The following is a 15,611-nucleotide window of genomic DNA, read 5'->3' on the forward strand; positions in this document are numbered from 1 at the left end:
CTGCTCTTTTGTTTCAGTATTTAAATCAGTAGCTGTCTGCATGTCCCAGGCTGGGTATGATACACAACACTCTGTCCATCTTCTTGGTACTACTTCTTTCCTCTGTTTCTCTCCCATCTCCTTCTCTCATTTCTGCTCCTGCTTTATAGCTCAGAAATGAATCATAACATGATGATATTAGAAACAAAGTAGCCTTTCTTATTTCTACCTGTTTCCTTTTTCTTCTTTCCCTCCTATTTTTCTCTCTCCTTTTCTCTTCCTCCTCCTCTCTCATGCTGTATCATTTCCATCTTTTCTCATCCTTTCCCTTTTTCCTATAACTTCTTCATATGCTACAGGTATATTGTTTTAATTTCCACAAATTTCTTCAACAGTGTTTTGTATTAAAACAATCGAAACTTTGATTTCAGATTTTATCTTGCATGAATATTTGCAGAAAATCTGATTACTATGTTTTCTCTCATTCTCTGATTCCGATCACAGCTGCAGAAGGGCAAATTAATAGGTTTCCTTGAAATCCTTAGTTTCATTTCAGATTGTGTGTCCATCATGTATTTTTATCAGTCTGTTTTTTCTGTTGGCCATAATAACTTTCCACACTTTTATTTTGGAAGTATACTTTAATCACCAAGAATGCCTATACACGAGTGTGGAGGCTGCTCCAATGCGCTATAATTCCAGTGTGGTGGAGCAGAAGCAATTAACTGAGTTTGCTGGAGCATGCTCCAGCAAAAGCCTGCATCTCATGTATCAGAATCACTGTGCTTCAAACTGGGGGAGGGCATCAAACAAGCTTTGGTTCAAGCACCCCTGCCACCATTTTGAAGCGTGGGGATGCTGATGCATGAGATGTATCTCATGTATAGTGTACATTGTGGGAAAGATATATATTGTTTATTTTTCCATTTATCTTTGATGCTAAATAGGGCTGTGCAAAGCTTCAGTTGCTGATTCAATTTGGTGGAGATTTGGTCTGATTCAGTGGCCAAATCTCTGAATCGGAATCGAATTAGGACACCCTTTAATCGCTCTGAATCAAACTGGAACCCTCCGAATCGATTCAGAGAGATTTGAAAAGATTTGACAATTCGGACATAGACACAGCTTTAAATGTTTATTCTACATATCTCAAGGTACCAGGCAGCTCATGAATGCTGAGATTATGGGGTGGACAGAGCATCCCCCGGGGGGTGGGGGGCAGTGCACTCAGCAGCAGACCCGGAAGTGGATCAGAAGCACTTCCAATCCACTTCCCCCTCGCCCCCCTGGCTCGGCAACTGGTGCCTCCCTGGTCTGGGGGGACACCCGGGGTCCCTCCGTGGACAATTGCTGAGCTAGGAGGGTGTGAAGGGGAGCCCCTGCTGTGTGCTTGGCGGTGGACCTTGAAGTGAACTTAAGTACTTCTGGTCCACTTCTGGGTTTGCTGCTGAGCATGTGGGGAAGCCCCACACACTCCTGTGGGACGCTCCATCTGCCCCACCATCACAGCATTCATGAGCTCCTCCTCATACCTTGAGGTATGTAGAAAAAACACATAAAGCTGTGTCTATGACCGAATTGCTGATTCTCTGAATCAGCATCGACTCTTCAGATTCAGATTCGGCCAAATGAAATTGGGACTGTGAACCGAATCAATGAATCAAATCACTGTCCCCAATTCGGGTCGAATCCAAATCCGAATTGAATGTGGCTTGTTTCACACACCGCTAGTGCTAAGGTACTTCTAAAAAGCAACAGTACAGTGGGAACCCACAGTATTGAGGGGGTATTTTTATAGAAGCCAATCATGACCCAATATGCAATGTGCTAATGTACAACATTCTCAAAATAGATCATTTTAGATTTATAGAAATCCTCCTCCAGGTTGGTGCCCTTCCCATTCTGCTGTTGCAAGTATAAATTTATGAAGTATTGTAGCAGATAGTATTCTGGGGAAAAAACATAATTACTTCAATTGAGCAGGATGATTTTGAAAAGGCACAATATGCTTTTTGTGCCTTCTTGCCATGATATTTGTGAAGCCAGGGATAGTTAAAGTTATAAAAATTCATCTCTTGACAATAAAAGACTGCACAGAAAACTCCAGGAGCAGAGCCACATGGTGTTTCCCACCTCTTCGGCTTCTATTCCTATGTAGGAGCACCATCTGTACTTACATTTTGAGTCAGAGAGGCATCAAGTTAAAGTAGCTCTCAAAAAATCTTTGTAAAATGCAACTCTCTGCATTTCCTTGGTGATACTGCCATCATGTGGCTATTACATGCATCATGTATCTGTCTTGTATTTTTATGTTAAATGTTTTCATGACTTCGGTAAATTTTGACTCCAGATCATGAATGGTGCAAATCAAGAACAACATCATCAAAGTGAACAGATATTGAAGTTATTCTGGAGTTTACTATGGATTAGTATTATGCGAACAAAATTTGGGTCCCAGATGGCTTATATTGTAACCAGTAACAGATGTAGCACAAGCAAGGGCAATTCAAGTTTCTCTTTCAATCAGAAGCATAATAGTGTTATGAAGAACATAACTTTTATCTGATTTGTGTCCAAATATGTAGACATGAAAGACTGGATTATTGTATTACAGTGGAGGCACCCCCTTTTCAAGTCACTCATTTTTTATTTCAAGGAAAAAAAAATCTGTGATAATTTTTAAAAGAGTAGGGCATTCTTTATATCTTTCAGAGCTTTTGATTTTCAATGCTTTATTGTTCTCATTTGACTTAAGATCAACAATTAAGGTATTTACCTTGAGCATGAACAGAACAATGAAGAAATTAATAATGCTTCATACTGAAAGTTTGCTAAACTGTAATGTCAATTTAATATTATTGCAATTAGATTTGCTGATGTTAAGTTCCTTGACTATAACCTACATTATTCAGCATGCTTATTATGTGCACTATTTTGACCAACTGTGTATTTATGACCATGAGTAACCCTCCGGATTGGACAAAGAATGTAGAGTAAGTTAAATGCATTTTGTTTAAATATATTGAAAAATATTAAATGAATTTTAGATCAGTGGCTTTATATTACTCAAGCTGACATACTGATAGCAGGTAATCTGTGATATTGCTTCTGGTTTACCCTGCCTAATGTGACTAACTTGACTTTAAAAACATCATTTTATTCATTACTTCCATTTTCTATATTTTCAGTTTATTTGAAAGAATCACAGGTGTGTGTACAAAGGAATACATTAGCCTTTTCTGCAAGTACTTCCCATTGAGTTCAGTAGAAGTTCTATGCTTGTAATTAAGATATAAAATAGTCCCTTTTCTCCCCATCTAGTATTCTCAAGGTTCATCCCTCTCCTCCCTCTCTCACCTCCAATGTGTGGTACATATCATATCAATAATTAGACTGTCTTTAGGACTCTTATGTCTCCTGTTCACCTTTGTATGGGCCTCCCTTACCCTTAATCCAATAATATTTATGCAGTAATTAAGACATTTACTTACATGAAAAAAACTAATAGCAGAAAGAATTTGATGGAATTGGTATTATTGGAGGAAATATGACAGAGAGAAGGATTTTTGTGGGTGGTAACTTTTATTGGGCCAACTGTATAACTGGGGAGCTTTTACATACCAAGTACTCTTTCTCAGGTCTGAGAATGAAGCAGATAGGACAAAGTCCCATGTGAAACTCTATATGTAAAAAGGAATTTTATACAGACCTTTGTTCTATCTGATATTCAGCACAAACTGTTGTCTTTTTTCTTAAGTGAGGAAGTGTACTTGATACCCCAGAGATTGTCTATATTCTTCCCAACTGTACAGTTGGTCTAATAAAAGATGTCATCAACAAAAATCTTTGCCTGTGATGAACTTGTAATTATTCTCCTGCTATTTAACATCTGGGGAAAAAAAGGAAGAAAAGGATTGAGTACAATGTGAATAGCCACTAACCAGCTCTCCACAATACAACCATGTGGATGATTATACCATTGAGGTATTTTAACATATTACAGCTAGAGGTCAGTGTGGCTGCAGAATTTGGCTTAGCTTTCATCCCTGCTAGCTCCCTGGAAGACCAGTGCTATTGAGGGTTCTTTCAAGTGATTTGGAGTTAACCAATGTGGAACAGTAGGTCCCTTTGTTCATTAGAAAAAGCATTTTATAATATAAAAAAGTGGCTAAATAGATTTTCATCAAGTTTTCCAAAATGCTCATTTATGGGCAGAAAACAAAAGGCTTGATCATCGTAGATGCTGAGTAGGGCTATGTGGATAATTGATATTTTTGGTTCAGTGGTCAAACTGGAATAAAAAGAGGTGTTGCAGATTTATTCAAAACAGAAATCCATTTTGAGTCAAAGTTTTATTCCAAATAAAACATCATATGCTTTTCAGATGTGCTTTATCCCTTTTTTTAATAATCAGGTTAAATTTTAAGATGTCATCATTTGAAAAATAAATATCAGTATTTTATTTTAAAAAATGCCGAACTGAAACATTGTCTCTCCTAATTTCTTCTGCTTTTTTGGCACCATGACCTGCTAAATTTGACCTGAATTTGCAAATAGTTTATATCAACCTGAATTTTAAGTTTAATGAATAAATTATTTATTGGAAAAATATACCCAATTCTCAGCACTCATAAATTTAAGAAAAGTCAGTGAGGGATGAGGGTAGTCAGCCTATTGAAAGATCAGTTTACAAAACACAGACATTTCATGCTAAAAAGGATTAAAAACCAAAAACAAAACAGAAATGTGATCATTTGAAAAGCATTTTTGCAAGCTTAGTTAAATAATTTGTTAACATGTAAATATTGTAACACAGATTCAAATTGGATTTGATTCGGTATGACTGAACTAATGGCAGTTTTACAACTAACTCAGTGGGTTTAGCAGCTGTACCTTAGTTATCCATATGTAGTATAGTCTATAGTATTATGTATATATACTATAATATATTTTATACATACATTTTGATTCTTTTTTCTCAAAAAAATATTCTGCAAATACTTGAAGTTAGTCATATCCCTCATTCAATTCTTAGATCATTTCTAAAGAAGAAAATGATGCAAACAAGAACTAGAAAAACTAACTTGTGTAGAAATATTATGTGAATAGTATTTGTATCTATTAATCTTTGTTTGAATATTTTCCTCAGATACACGTTCACTGGAATTTATACCTTTGAATCACTTATAAAAATTCTTGCAAGGGGATTCTGTTTAGAAAATTTTACTTTTCTCCGAGACCCATGGAATTGGCTGGATTTCACTGTTATTACATTTGCGTAAGTTTTTTGCGAATTTTAGTATTTATGAGGGTATGAAATTAGTAGCTACAAACTGCATACTGTTTTGGCAAGTAGAACTTTTGGAGCATGGATTTTCTATGGTTTCAATATGTTTAACTTCCTTTACACATTTTAGTATTGCAAATTACACACACACTTCAAAAGTCATAATGGTGCATCAGCCCATTTGGATTGCAATTATCATTGGCCTACACTGTTAAGAAATGCTAATTTCATATCCTGTCTTCTTTCTGTTCACCAGAATGGAAGCGATCCGTTTGACTTCATGCCACAAACTTACCAGATTAGGTGTTCAAAACTAAAATCAGTGTGGTTTACTTCAGTGACATTTAAATTTAATTTCATGGTCAGGAAAGCATATTAATAATGCAAGGCAAAATGCAGTGAAAGGTGAAGAGGTCTTGATGAAAGACCCAAGTAAGTAGCGTAAAATCTGCCTCAATTCTGAATAATTGTGATTTAATTCTACAGGTATGTAACAGAATTTGTAAACCTAGGCAATGTTTCAGCTCTTCGAACTTTCAGAGTATTGAGAGCTTTGAAAACTATTTCTGTAATCCCAGGTAAGAAGTAAATGGTGTAAGGTGCTAGGCCCCTTGTATCTCCAACTGTTATTTGTGTGCTGTCATTGTGTTTGTGTGTGAACTCCCCTATTACAGATATGTGACAGAATTTGTGGACCTGGGCAATGTCTCAGCGTTGAGAACATTCAGAGTTCTCCGAGCATTGAAAACAATATCAGTCATTCCAGGTGAGAGCTAGGTTAAACACTGAGGCTGATTTTAATTACACAGAGGCTGTAATCACATCCTTAAAGCATAAGCCTTGTTGCTGGCTGTTCACTGTAAACAAAGTAAAAAAGCAAGAATCAAGACCTTCAATTTTCTTTACTTTTGATTTTTGCTTTTTTAATATTAGCTTTATTTTTTTTACAAAATCAGCCTTTGGGTTTAACAAATACTTGCATGAGACATTTGCCGTAAACAGCCTATGTGATTTGCATCTAATTACATCAAGCATTATTTACACGTTTTTAAAAAAGTTACTCTTAAGGCTTTTGTTTTGATGCAAATTTTGTCATTTATTGCAGGCACTTGGGATAGAAAGTTGCAGCCTGTTTTTTAAACTATATCTAATGAAATAAAATCAGACAAGATAGCATGGGCCATGCATGGGAGATTTTTTTTAAAGATGTCTGTCTTCTCCAAACCAAACTATTAACTGTACTTTAGTAAAAGATTTGTTGCCATATTATTAAACTTTGCATGTATAATATGAACTTTTTTATTTGATTTACTACTACAGAATGTTTTAAAGCCAGATAATATATTAAAAGGTTTGGGCAAGAGGCATCAGCAAAAAAAAAAAAAAAAGCAAGAAACTTTTTCTATGTAGGTCTGAGATATAGCATGAATAATAAATTCACTTTTTTGGCATAAACAATGTGTTTGGAAATATGTATTCTTTATTTCCACACACAGTCTCAAATTAACATGATTTTACAGCTTTTCATTCATCTTCACAAGCAATCAGGCTTTTCACATAATTTACTGTATCACAAACATTAGTATCATTTAGTTGCCATTCTGCATGAAATTCTTATCTTGCCAGGAAAAATCATATGGTACTTTATATGTTGAGTACCTGTTTAACATCATAATAAACAATCCTTTCTACTTGCAGGCTTGAAGACTATTGTGGGAGCCCTAATTCAGTCTGTGAAGAAGCTCTCGGATGTAATGATCCTGACTGTGTTTTGTCTGAGTGTATTTGCACTAATAGGGCTACAGCTATTCATGGGCAACTTAAGACATAAATGCTTGCAGTGGCCTCCAGACAACTCAACTTTTGAAATAAATGTTATTTCCTACTTTAACAGCACAATAGGTGAAAATGGTTCATTTGTTAATGCAACAGTGAGCACGTTTAACTGGGATGAGTACATTGAAGATACAAGTAAGAATTAATTATATTTACTCAGTTTTTTGCCTGAAAGATACAATAGCATGTTCTTGTCTTTTGATTGTGATTAAAGTTCTTTAATCAGACCTAGAGATTTAAACCCCGCCTCCCAAAATGTTTGATAATTCAGATGCAACCAAACATCTACAAAAATATCAGGTAGCTTTGTGTACCGGGCACAGTGGCAGAGCAGTTAAAGTCTCGCCCCTACCTCTCAAGGTATTTATGCTTTGTTTTGCTCTGCCCTGGGCTCTTGCCCCTCGTCTTTCAGGCTGGGTGTTACCAGACTACTCCATGAGCTGTTAGGTTTGGATGAAGCTTCTTTCCTTTTTCTGTCGGCATGTATACATGAGACATTTACTGCAGAGCTGCCTAATTAGCTCTACAGTAAAACATTGCCATCTACATGTGTGGCACTTTTAGGATGGAGTAAACTGATTAACTCCTCTGCAGCAGAGTTCTTTACTCCTCAGTAATGCATGTGTAGATGCTGACGGGGCTGGTTCAGGCACGAGGGTGCTTTAGTGCATGGGGTGCCTGCTGGTTATCCCCTTCACAGCACATTGAACCAGGTCGGAGCAGCCTTGGGCTGGCAGGCTGACCCCATCAGGCCTCCTGCCAGCCAGGGCTACTCTGACCCAGCTCAACATGCTGTGGTCTCAGGCACACACTTAAACATGGCTCCCAGGAGTAATAAATAAGAGTAATAATAAGAGTTTATTGCTTTGCCTGAATAGCACATGCAGATGTGTCCTATATGTATTGGTGGAATTTCTCATAAAAAAATCATCATCACCTCATGTCAAAATTTCCCTTTACAAATTTGTTCAAGGTAATTCTAAGGGGAGCACTTGTAACCCTTCCTGGTACATGTTAATGTGGAGAAATAAGGAAATGTTTGTCTATTACACAAGTATTCATTTGTTACTGATTTGTAAATAAACAGAAGGCCTAACACATCAATGTCCTTAGTACTTTATCATTTGTAGAATGACTTACAGTGAAGATGATGTGATGTATTTTCCTTTATCAAGCCGCTGGCCAAGGCCATTAACTGTTATGTTAAAAAGCTAAAGAAAGAAAAGCAAACAGTGTAGAACAACTCTGAAAATCTTTGTCTTTTATTGTCATTAGAAGCAGTACTCGTTTTGTCCTCATCAGTTTGCTTACTGTCAGGGTAGTAGCTCATTTTCATAATGTTGTTACATTTTGCATTATAGAATCATAGAATCATAGAAGTCGGGTCGGAAGGGACCTTGTAGATCTTCAGGTCCGACCCCCCGCCTGGGCGGGAGAAAAAGACTGGACTCAGATGAGTCCAGCCAGGTAGTCATCAAGCCTCTTCTTAAAGACCCCCAGGGTAGGAGCCAGCACCACTTCCCTAGGAAGTTGGTTCCAGCTCCTAGCTGCCCTAACTGTGAAGTAGTTCTTGTGGATGTCTAATCTAAATCTACTCTCTAATAATTTGTGTCCATTGTTCCTTGTCATGCCAGGGGGCGCTAGGGGAAACAGTGTCTCCCCTAAACCCTTCTGGTCCCCCCTAGTGAGTTTATAGACAGTCACCAGGTCCCCCCTCAGCCTTCTCTTGTGAAGGCTGAACAGGTTTAGGTCCCGCAGTCTTTCAATGTAGGGTCTGCCCTGTAGTCCCCGGATCAATGTCTTAATTTACTTAGTAATTAGATCTTATCATAGGTATTTTACAGCCTCCATCAGTAAAATAACTGAGGCCCAGACTGAGAGGTATATTTTGGTACCTAACTCCCATAAGGTGCCTGTCTGCCATTGATTTTCACTGGAAGTTAGACATCTAGGCAGGTGTGTAAGTGTCTTTGTGGAACTGGAACTGAGGGCTTCAAAGCCTTTTAATATATTTGAAGCAGCAACACCCCTTACATAAATTTGTCTAATAGCTTCTTAAAAACCTCCAGTAAAGGAAATTCTTGGCATCCTGATGTATGCTGCTCTCATGTTTGTCCACCCTTTGAATTAGCAAGGTTTTCCTAGTATCCAAGCTAACTATTCTTTGCTGAAAATTAAGCTGAATACTTCTCCTAGCTGCAGTAGTCATGGAAAATAATTCATTATCATCCACTTCGCAGGATCCACTTTATAAACACTTAAAGATTTATCATGTTCCTCCCCTCCCTTGCTTAGTCTTTTTTTTTTTTTTACATTACCCAAACTCAGTTCTTTTAATGTTTTCTTACAGGTCATGTTTTTTGAACTTCCATTTTTGATTGCTTTTCTCTGGAGTCTTTCCAAGCGTGGTGGCCTAAATTGGCATGGTACTCCAGCTGAGGTCTCACCAGTGCCAAGTAGAGCAGGAAAATTACTTCATATCTCTTACATGCAGTATTTCTAGTGTGACATTTTCTTTTTTTTGGCAAGAGTGTCACCCCAAAATTCTTTATGCAGTATTGCTGACTAACCAGTTATCCTCCATTTATAATTGTGCCTGTGATTCTTCCTTTCTCAATTTATTACTTTCAGTTTTCCTGTATTGAATTTCATCTTGTTAATCTATACACATCTCTTCAATTTTTCAACTTTATTTTGAATTCTGATATTGCTCTCTCCAGAGTGCTCAAAATCTTTCCCAGTGTGGTGTCTTCTGCACCTTTTGTAAATATGCTCTGCTTCATCTTCCAAGTCATTTGTGAAAATATTGAATAGAAACAAGCCCAATACATTCCCACTTGAGATTCTATCCCATGTTGACATGGGATTGAGCACTACTTCCTGAGAATGGTTTTTCAACCAGTTGTCCATCCTCCCGATAATGATTATACCTTAGGCCATATTCCCTAAGGTCCCTCATAAAAATGCCATGTCTATACCAAGATGGATCACATCTACTCTTTCCCTTTGTTCCACTAGGTCAGTAACCCTGGCAAAGAAAGTTTATTTGGTGTGTTCTGTTTGTAACAAACCTGTGTTAGCTGTTTTTTAATCACCTTATTATCTTCTAGGTCCTTACATAGTGGATGTTCACTAATTTGTTCCAGAGTATATTCAAGGATCACAGTTAGGCTTATTGATCTATAGTTCCCTAAGTCCCCCTTTATCCCTTTTTTATCCCCATTTAATAGGTGGGGAACTCATCTACACTGAAATCAATAGGAGCTGGGAACCTACATGCTTTTGAAAGTATCACTAGGTTCCTATCTGTACATCTCAGTGGCTGTGTCTACATGCGTGGCAGACTGCGCAGTTATAACTGAGTACTAAATGACTGCGCAGTAACCAGCATTACTTCCCAGTAGAATCGGCACATGGTTTTTTTCAGACACTACTTCACAGTAGTTATGAGCTACTGTGCAGTAGCTCATTATTACTATGCGGTAGCATTGTCTCATGGTTAGTGCCCGCCAGTGTGGGCTGCCACTTGTTCTTACTGCACAGTACCATCTCATGTAGACTTGCCCAGTATGTATTAAAATTTGGCCCTGATTAACTTGTGTGAGGTCCCAGAGAAAATTTCCTTTGGAGCACGGAAGTGAATACAGGTCTTCTGAATCCTGAATTTGGCTAGGACCCATGTCACTGTAGCCCATTCCTGTCTAAATATAGCTATTAGATGGTTTCTTACAGTGGATCGTAGGAACAGACATTCTGCTTATAGTCCCTCTTTTATACTGGGCCAGATTTTCTGCTGTGTCCAGCTTATGCTGGTTGTAGCAGTCTAGAAACAGAGTCAAGGGCTGGCTGCAATTTCTTGATTCTCTGCTCAGCCCTGGCCCCTGGGTGACCAATCCCATGCCAGCTGGCAGTGGTCCCCAAGTGACCATCTGTTTTCTGGTGATAGCCAGATCACATCTCACTCTAGCCACTTCCCCTACCTGCCTTGACATGCCATCTGTAGCAAGAGTTGTGCCAGTTCTACATTTGGTAGAGATTCCCCATTGCAGGAAGACTTTTGAACAAGAAAGTTAAGGTAAATAGTTCCACTTAAAGAAAAGAGAGGAAACTGATCGGGGATAAGAATACATCTTTATTTTTTAAGATTGATCTTTAGCTAATCCCTTATCCACAATGGGCATGCCTGCAGTACCTCTGACTGTGCTAGGGAGTGCTGCCATGAAAATGTAAATGAAAATGTACTTTCTTGACCATTCATACCAAATTCTGAAAAAATGTAGTTGCTTAGCGCAATGACACTTGGAACATGCCCAGTAAGCATGCATGAGCCTGAGAGAATCATTGGGCACATCCTCAGTGCATACCACAAAGTGCCTATATTGAATTTTTTTGGCTGATGAGGTGGGATCTGTTTTTACAACAGCACTCCTAGCGTGTTCAGTGGTATTATAATGCTATTAAGCCAGAAGCTGAGCACTTCTGTAGTCATTTCTTCATAGAAAAGTGAGTTTCTTCTGTAAATCCAAACTATGCTTACTGTCATTAGCATTTTAAGATGAGGCATACCCTCTTAGTCCACTATGTTGCTTAAGAGCCATCGTTTGTTTCTGAAACAATAAACCCTGCATCTACTAGGGCTGTGTGAAATGACTGTGTTTCATTTCGGATTCAGTGTTTCGGAGGGACAGTGATTTGTTTTGGTGTTTTGTAGGGCTGTGCGAAATGGCTCTGTTTCATTTTGGTTCAGATTTGGCGTTTCAGAGGGACAGTGATTCATTTTGGTGTTTTGGATCACTGTCCCATTTCGTTTCAGCTGAAACTGTTTCAAAACTGTTTTAGAATTTTGCCTGACTAAAACTTTGTCATTTCTTGCCTGATTCAGATGAAACTAACAGGGCTGCTACTAGCCCCTTCTGAGGCCATGAAGCCTGCCAAGTTTCAAGGAAATAGGTGCAGGGGTTTCTAATAAATTGCACCTCAAACTGTTCAAAGCAAAACTCATATCACTTGTGTGTGTGTAGGCAGAGCTAAATGAAAATTGCACAGGTGGTAGACCCTTCTGAGGCCATGACAACTGCAAGGTTTCAAGGAGATAGGTCTGGGGGTTTCTGGGAAATTGCACCTCAAACTGCTAAAAGCAAAACTCGTGGCGTGTGACTTGATGTGTTTGTTAAGGCGCAGCGGGATGAAAATTGCAGGGACGGTAGCCCCTGTTCTCACCCTCACAACTCCACTGTAACCCATAAGGCTTCTCAGAGATCTTACAGATCTGGGCTTTTCCCAGCCAGGACTAATTGGTGGCTGGAAGTTATCAGGTGCCGCCTATCCACCTTTCATCAGGGAGGTTCATAGGCCTGGCATTTCCTGGGGCTGCCGTGCCACCGGCAGTTCCAACCAGGTCTCCCTAACCTGGCAGGGTGCAGTTTTAGGTCATGGATGATGTGGGGCCTCCTCCTGATATAGCCCTAGCCCTTATACCTCCAAGTTCTTGCTGGCATGGAAGCTCAGCAGGGAGATGCTCTTCCCCTGCTGGCTGGTGAGAAACTAAACTGCTGCCTCCAGCTCTGAGAGCGGGGCATTAAATGGCCATCCTCATTAGCACCTGTCCTGCCACACACATAGCCCCTTGTGTGAGCATGAGGCCCGCCAGTTTCATACAGTGGTTCAGGGGTTTCTATGAAACTGTACCTCAAACTGTTGAAAGCAAAACTCATGTCATTTGTGTGTGTTAAGGGATGTAGGTTGTAGACATGTTGGTCTAAGGACATAGCCCAGACAAGGTTCTTAGGGTCAATCTGATATCCTTTATTAGACCAGCTGAATAGTTGGAGATATTCTTCTTTGCATGCTTTTGGGTTTAAAAACCCTTCGTCAGGCTGAGGAAGCATCTGCAGTTGGTGTGTGTGCTCTTCTTGGACAGAAGGAATAGTAAAGAAGCCAGAGGTTTGCATGCAATGCAGGAAAGAAAGCCAGTCAATGAAAATGTAAATTGAGGTGTCAGGGGTGAGAGACAGGATGGGGGAGGAAAAGGGTGGAAGGCATTGGCAATGCATAGGGGGTGCTTGGTGGTGCACCCCCTGCAAAAAGTGCCATGACACTGCCAGCAGTGCCTGCGGGTGATCGCTACTCACCAACTACCTCCTCACCACTGATACCACCGGCAGCAGCTGTGGGCAGTCTCTGATTGCCACTTGTCACCACCGACTCTGCCAGCAGTGTCTGTGGGTGGTCACCAGCCACTGGTCGGTGCTTACCACCCTGCACCCCTGCGGCAGGAGCTCCCCACTCACTGCCACCACACCCCCGCTGCCAACACCACCACCACCACCTGAGGGTGGTCTCTGTGCCACCCCCCCCAGCCTTTGGGGGCACGTGGCATTCGTGGTGGAAGGGGGATGTAGCAGGTAAAAGTGGGGAGGTACCTGCTATTTGGGGAGTCAGATGTCAGGCAGGTTGTAGTATGTCATAAATCCAATGTCTATATTGAGTCCATGCGTTTCTGTATCTAGGAGGTTGATGAAGTGAAGTTCATAGGCCTGTCTCTGAAAAATGGTTCGTAAATTCAAACAAGGACGGAAACTTGCTAACCTCATCACCAGAAACCAACTTCCTACAGCCCAAAACACACCCAATGGATACAGGCCATGCCATGACAAGAAATGCAAAACCTGCTAACATATCTCCAGTATCCCCACAGACTGCACACCAGAATCTGTTACAGACAAGAATACCCAACTACCTGTTGGGGCACATTTCTCATGAGAAAACCACTCTGTCTCCAGTCTCTCAGTCCTGATCCTCAAAGGGAATTTACAAACCACTTTTCACAGATGGGCATATGAACTTCACTTCATCAACCTCCTAGATACAGAAACACATGGACTTAATATAGACATTGGATTTAGACTGTTCCAGGGTGGACTGCCTCTGCTTCTTTGGGGTAGGGGCTTTGGAGCTAGAGGGGGGCTTCTTTTTGGTCACACTCCTACTGGTGCCAGGGTGAGGAGGAGAAAGGGGGTGGTGCCTCCTGAGAAGCATCAGCATTCCCGTGGTGCTGAAGTGGTTCACCTCCTTGCCTCAGCTGGTCTTGCATTGGCGATGCAGGCAGATAGCATAAGTGGGATCATCTGCCACCTCAAAATGATCCCACACCACACTACCCCCTCACTTTTGGGGTGCGGGTGTGGATCCTGCTTGATCCCCCTTCTTAGCAGGCAGAGGCACAACAATAAGAGGAGCTGACTCAGCTGAGTCACTTGCTTCTACAACCTCAATGTCAAGCTCCTTTGAACTGCCTTCCGGGGAAGAAGATCTGACTCTAGGGGAACTTGAAGGGGAGTGAAGCACTAACTCAGATTCTACCTTGGTCCCCAGAATTTCTTTTGTAAGGGCGCTCAGGTCCCTTGCTCCTACATCCAGCTCCTCCTCAGGCACTGAAAGGCTCAGCCTGGGAACTGAAATGGGGGTGGAGGAGACTGTCATACTAGTGCTGCTTGTCATGCTGGTGGTGCTGGGGATTATTATTATGGGTGTTTTATTGGAGGGGGTGCAGATGCAGATACTGGTGCCACCTCCTTGCTGCCACTAGCACCAGAAACCTTATGCCTGCTAGTGCTAGGAAAGAGGGTACATCTAAGCTTGGGGGAGGAGGAACTCGCAGCTCTCCCTGTACCCCTCTGGGTCTTCTACCAGAAGGCCTGGCACCTGCCTTTCCAGCATGCTTCACATTTCATGTTCTAGAAAAAAATGTGTGCCTGTGTGAGTGTGTGTAGTGCTTTCCTGCAGTGCACAGAGATGAGACACTGTCAGGCAAAGCACTGCTTTCATTTTGTTTGGAGGGGTAGGGAAATAAGAAGAACAAATAACAGGATTTTGGGGGAAGAAAGAGTTGCAAGGGATAACAATAGGGAGGGTAGTAAGGGTAAATAGGAAAGGATTGGCTACAACTTGGTAGGAAGGCACTACCAAGCTGCAAGCTTACAGGTGCTACTCTCTGCTGATGCTCTTGCTGATACACAGACACAGCTGCAAAATGGCAGAGAGCAGTTCACAAACAGCTTTTTATGGTGCTTATCTGTTCCTCCCCCAGACCACTGGGATTGGAAGGGACCTCAGGGACAGATCGCTGTCAGTGACCAGCTACAGATATCAATATTGGATCAGTCCTTCCCCCCATCTCCCCGTCCCTCTTCTTAGTTTTCCCCTGCAAGCCCGCTTCTGAAATAGTCCGAACATCCTAAACATTTATGAAACATTTATGAAAAGTTTCAGATGGATCTGTTTCATTTCAGAGCTGTTTCAGAGCCTTGCATTTCATTTCAGATTTGGTGTTTCGGCCGCCAAAACGTCCAAATCCAAAACTAAATGAAACAGCTGCTGATATTTTGCACAGCCCTAGTATATACCCCTTGTGGCCAAAGCAGATGATGTCTTGGCATATCCTTCTTCTGCAAAATGCAGATTCTGTGAGACAAAAGTGTCCAGTTTCTATTCCTCTGGTATGAAGCAC

The 15,611-nt window shown here is 40.7% G+C and overlaps 1 protein-coding gene across 1 annotated transcript in view; it reads left to right on the top strand.

Annotated features, from left to right (window-relative positions):
- LOC109301605 (sodium channel protein type 2 subunit alpha) overlaps positions 1-15,611 on the top strand; it is a gene marked incomplete at its 3' end in the record, with an annotated part of 140,843 nt that overhangs the window by 38,402 nt on the left and 86,830 nt on the right. The window contains exons 4-7 of the mRNA XM_019522840.1: positions 2,883-2,972; positions 5,129-5,257; positions 5,753-5,844; positions 6,965-7,237. Of these exons, the coding sequence (XP_019378385.1) occupies positions 2,883-2,972; positions 5,129-5,257; positions 5,753-5,844; positions 6,965-7,237 (584 nt within the window). The remainder of the gene's footprint in view (positions 1-2,882; positions 2,973-5,128; positions 5,258-5,752; positions 5,845-6,964; positions 7,238-15,611) is intronic.

Source organism: Gavialis gangeticus, unplaced genomic scaffold (genome assembly GCF_001723915.1).
Source record: "Gavialis gangeticus isolate Ggan-Ray unplaced genomic scaffold, GavGan_comp1, whole genome shotgun sequence".
NCBI lineage: Eukaryota > Metazoa > Chordata > Crocodylia > Gavialidae > Gavialis > Gavialis gangeticus.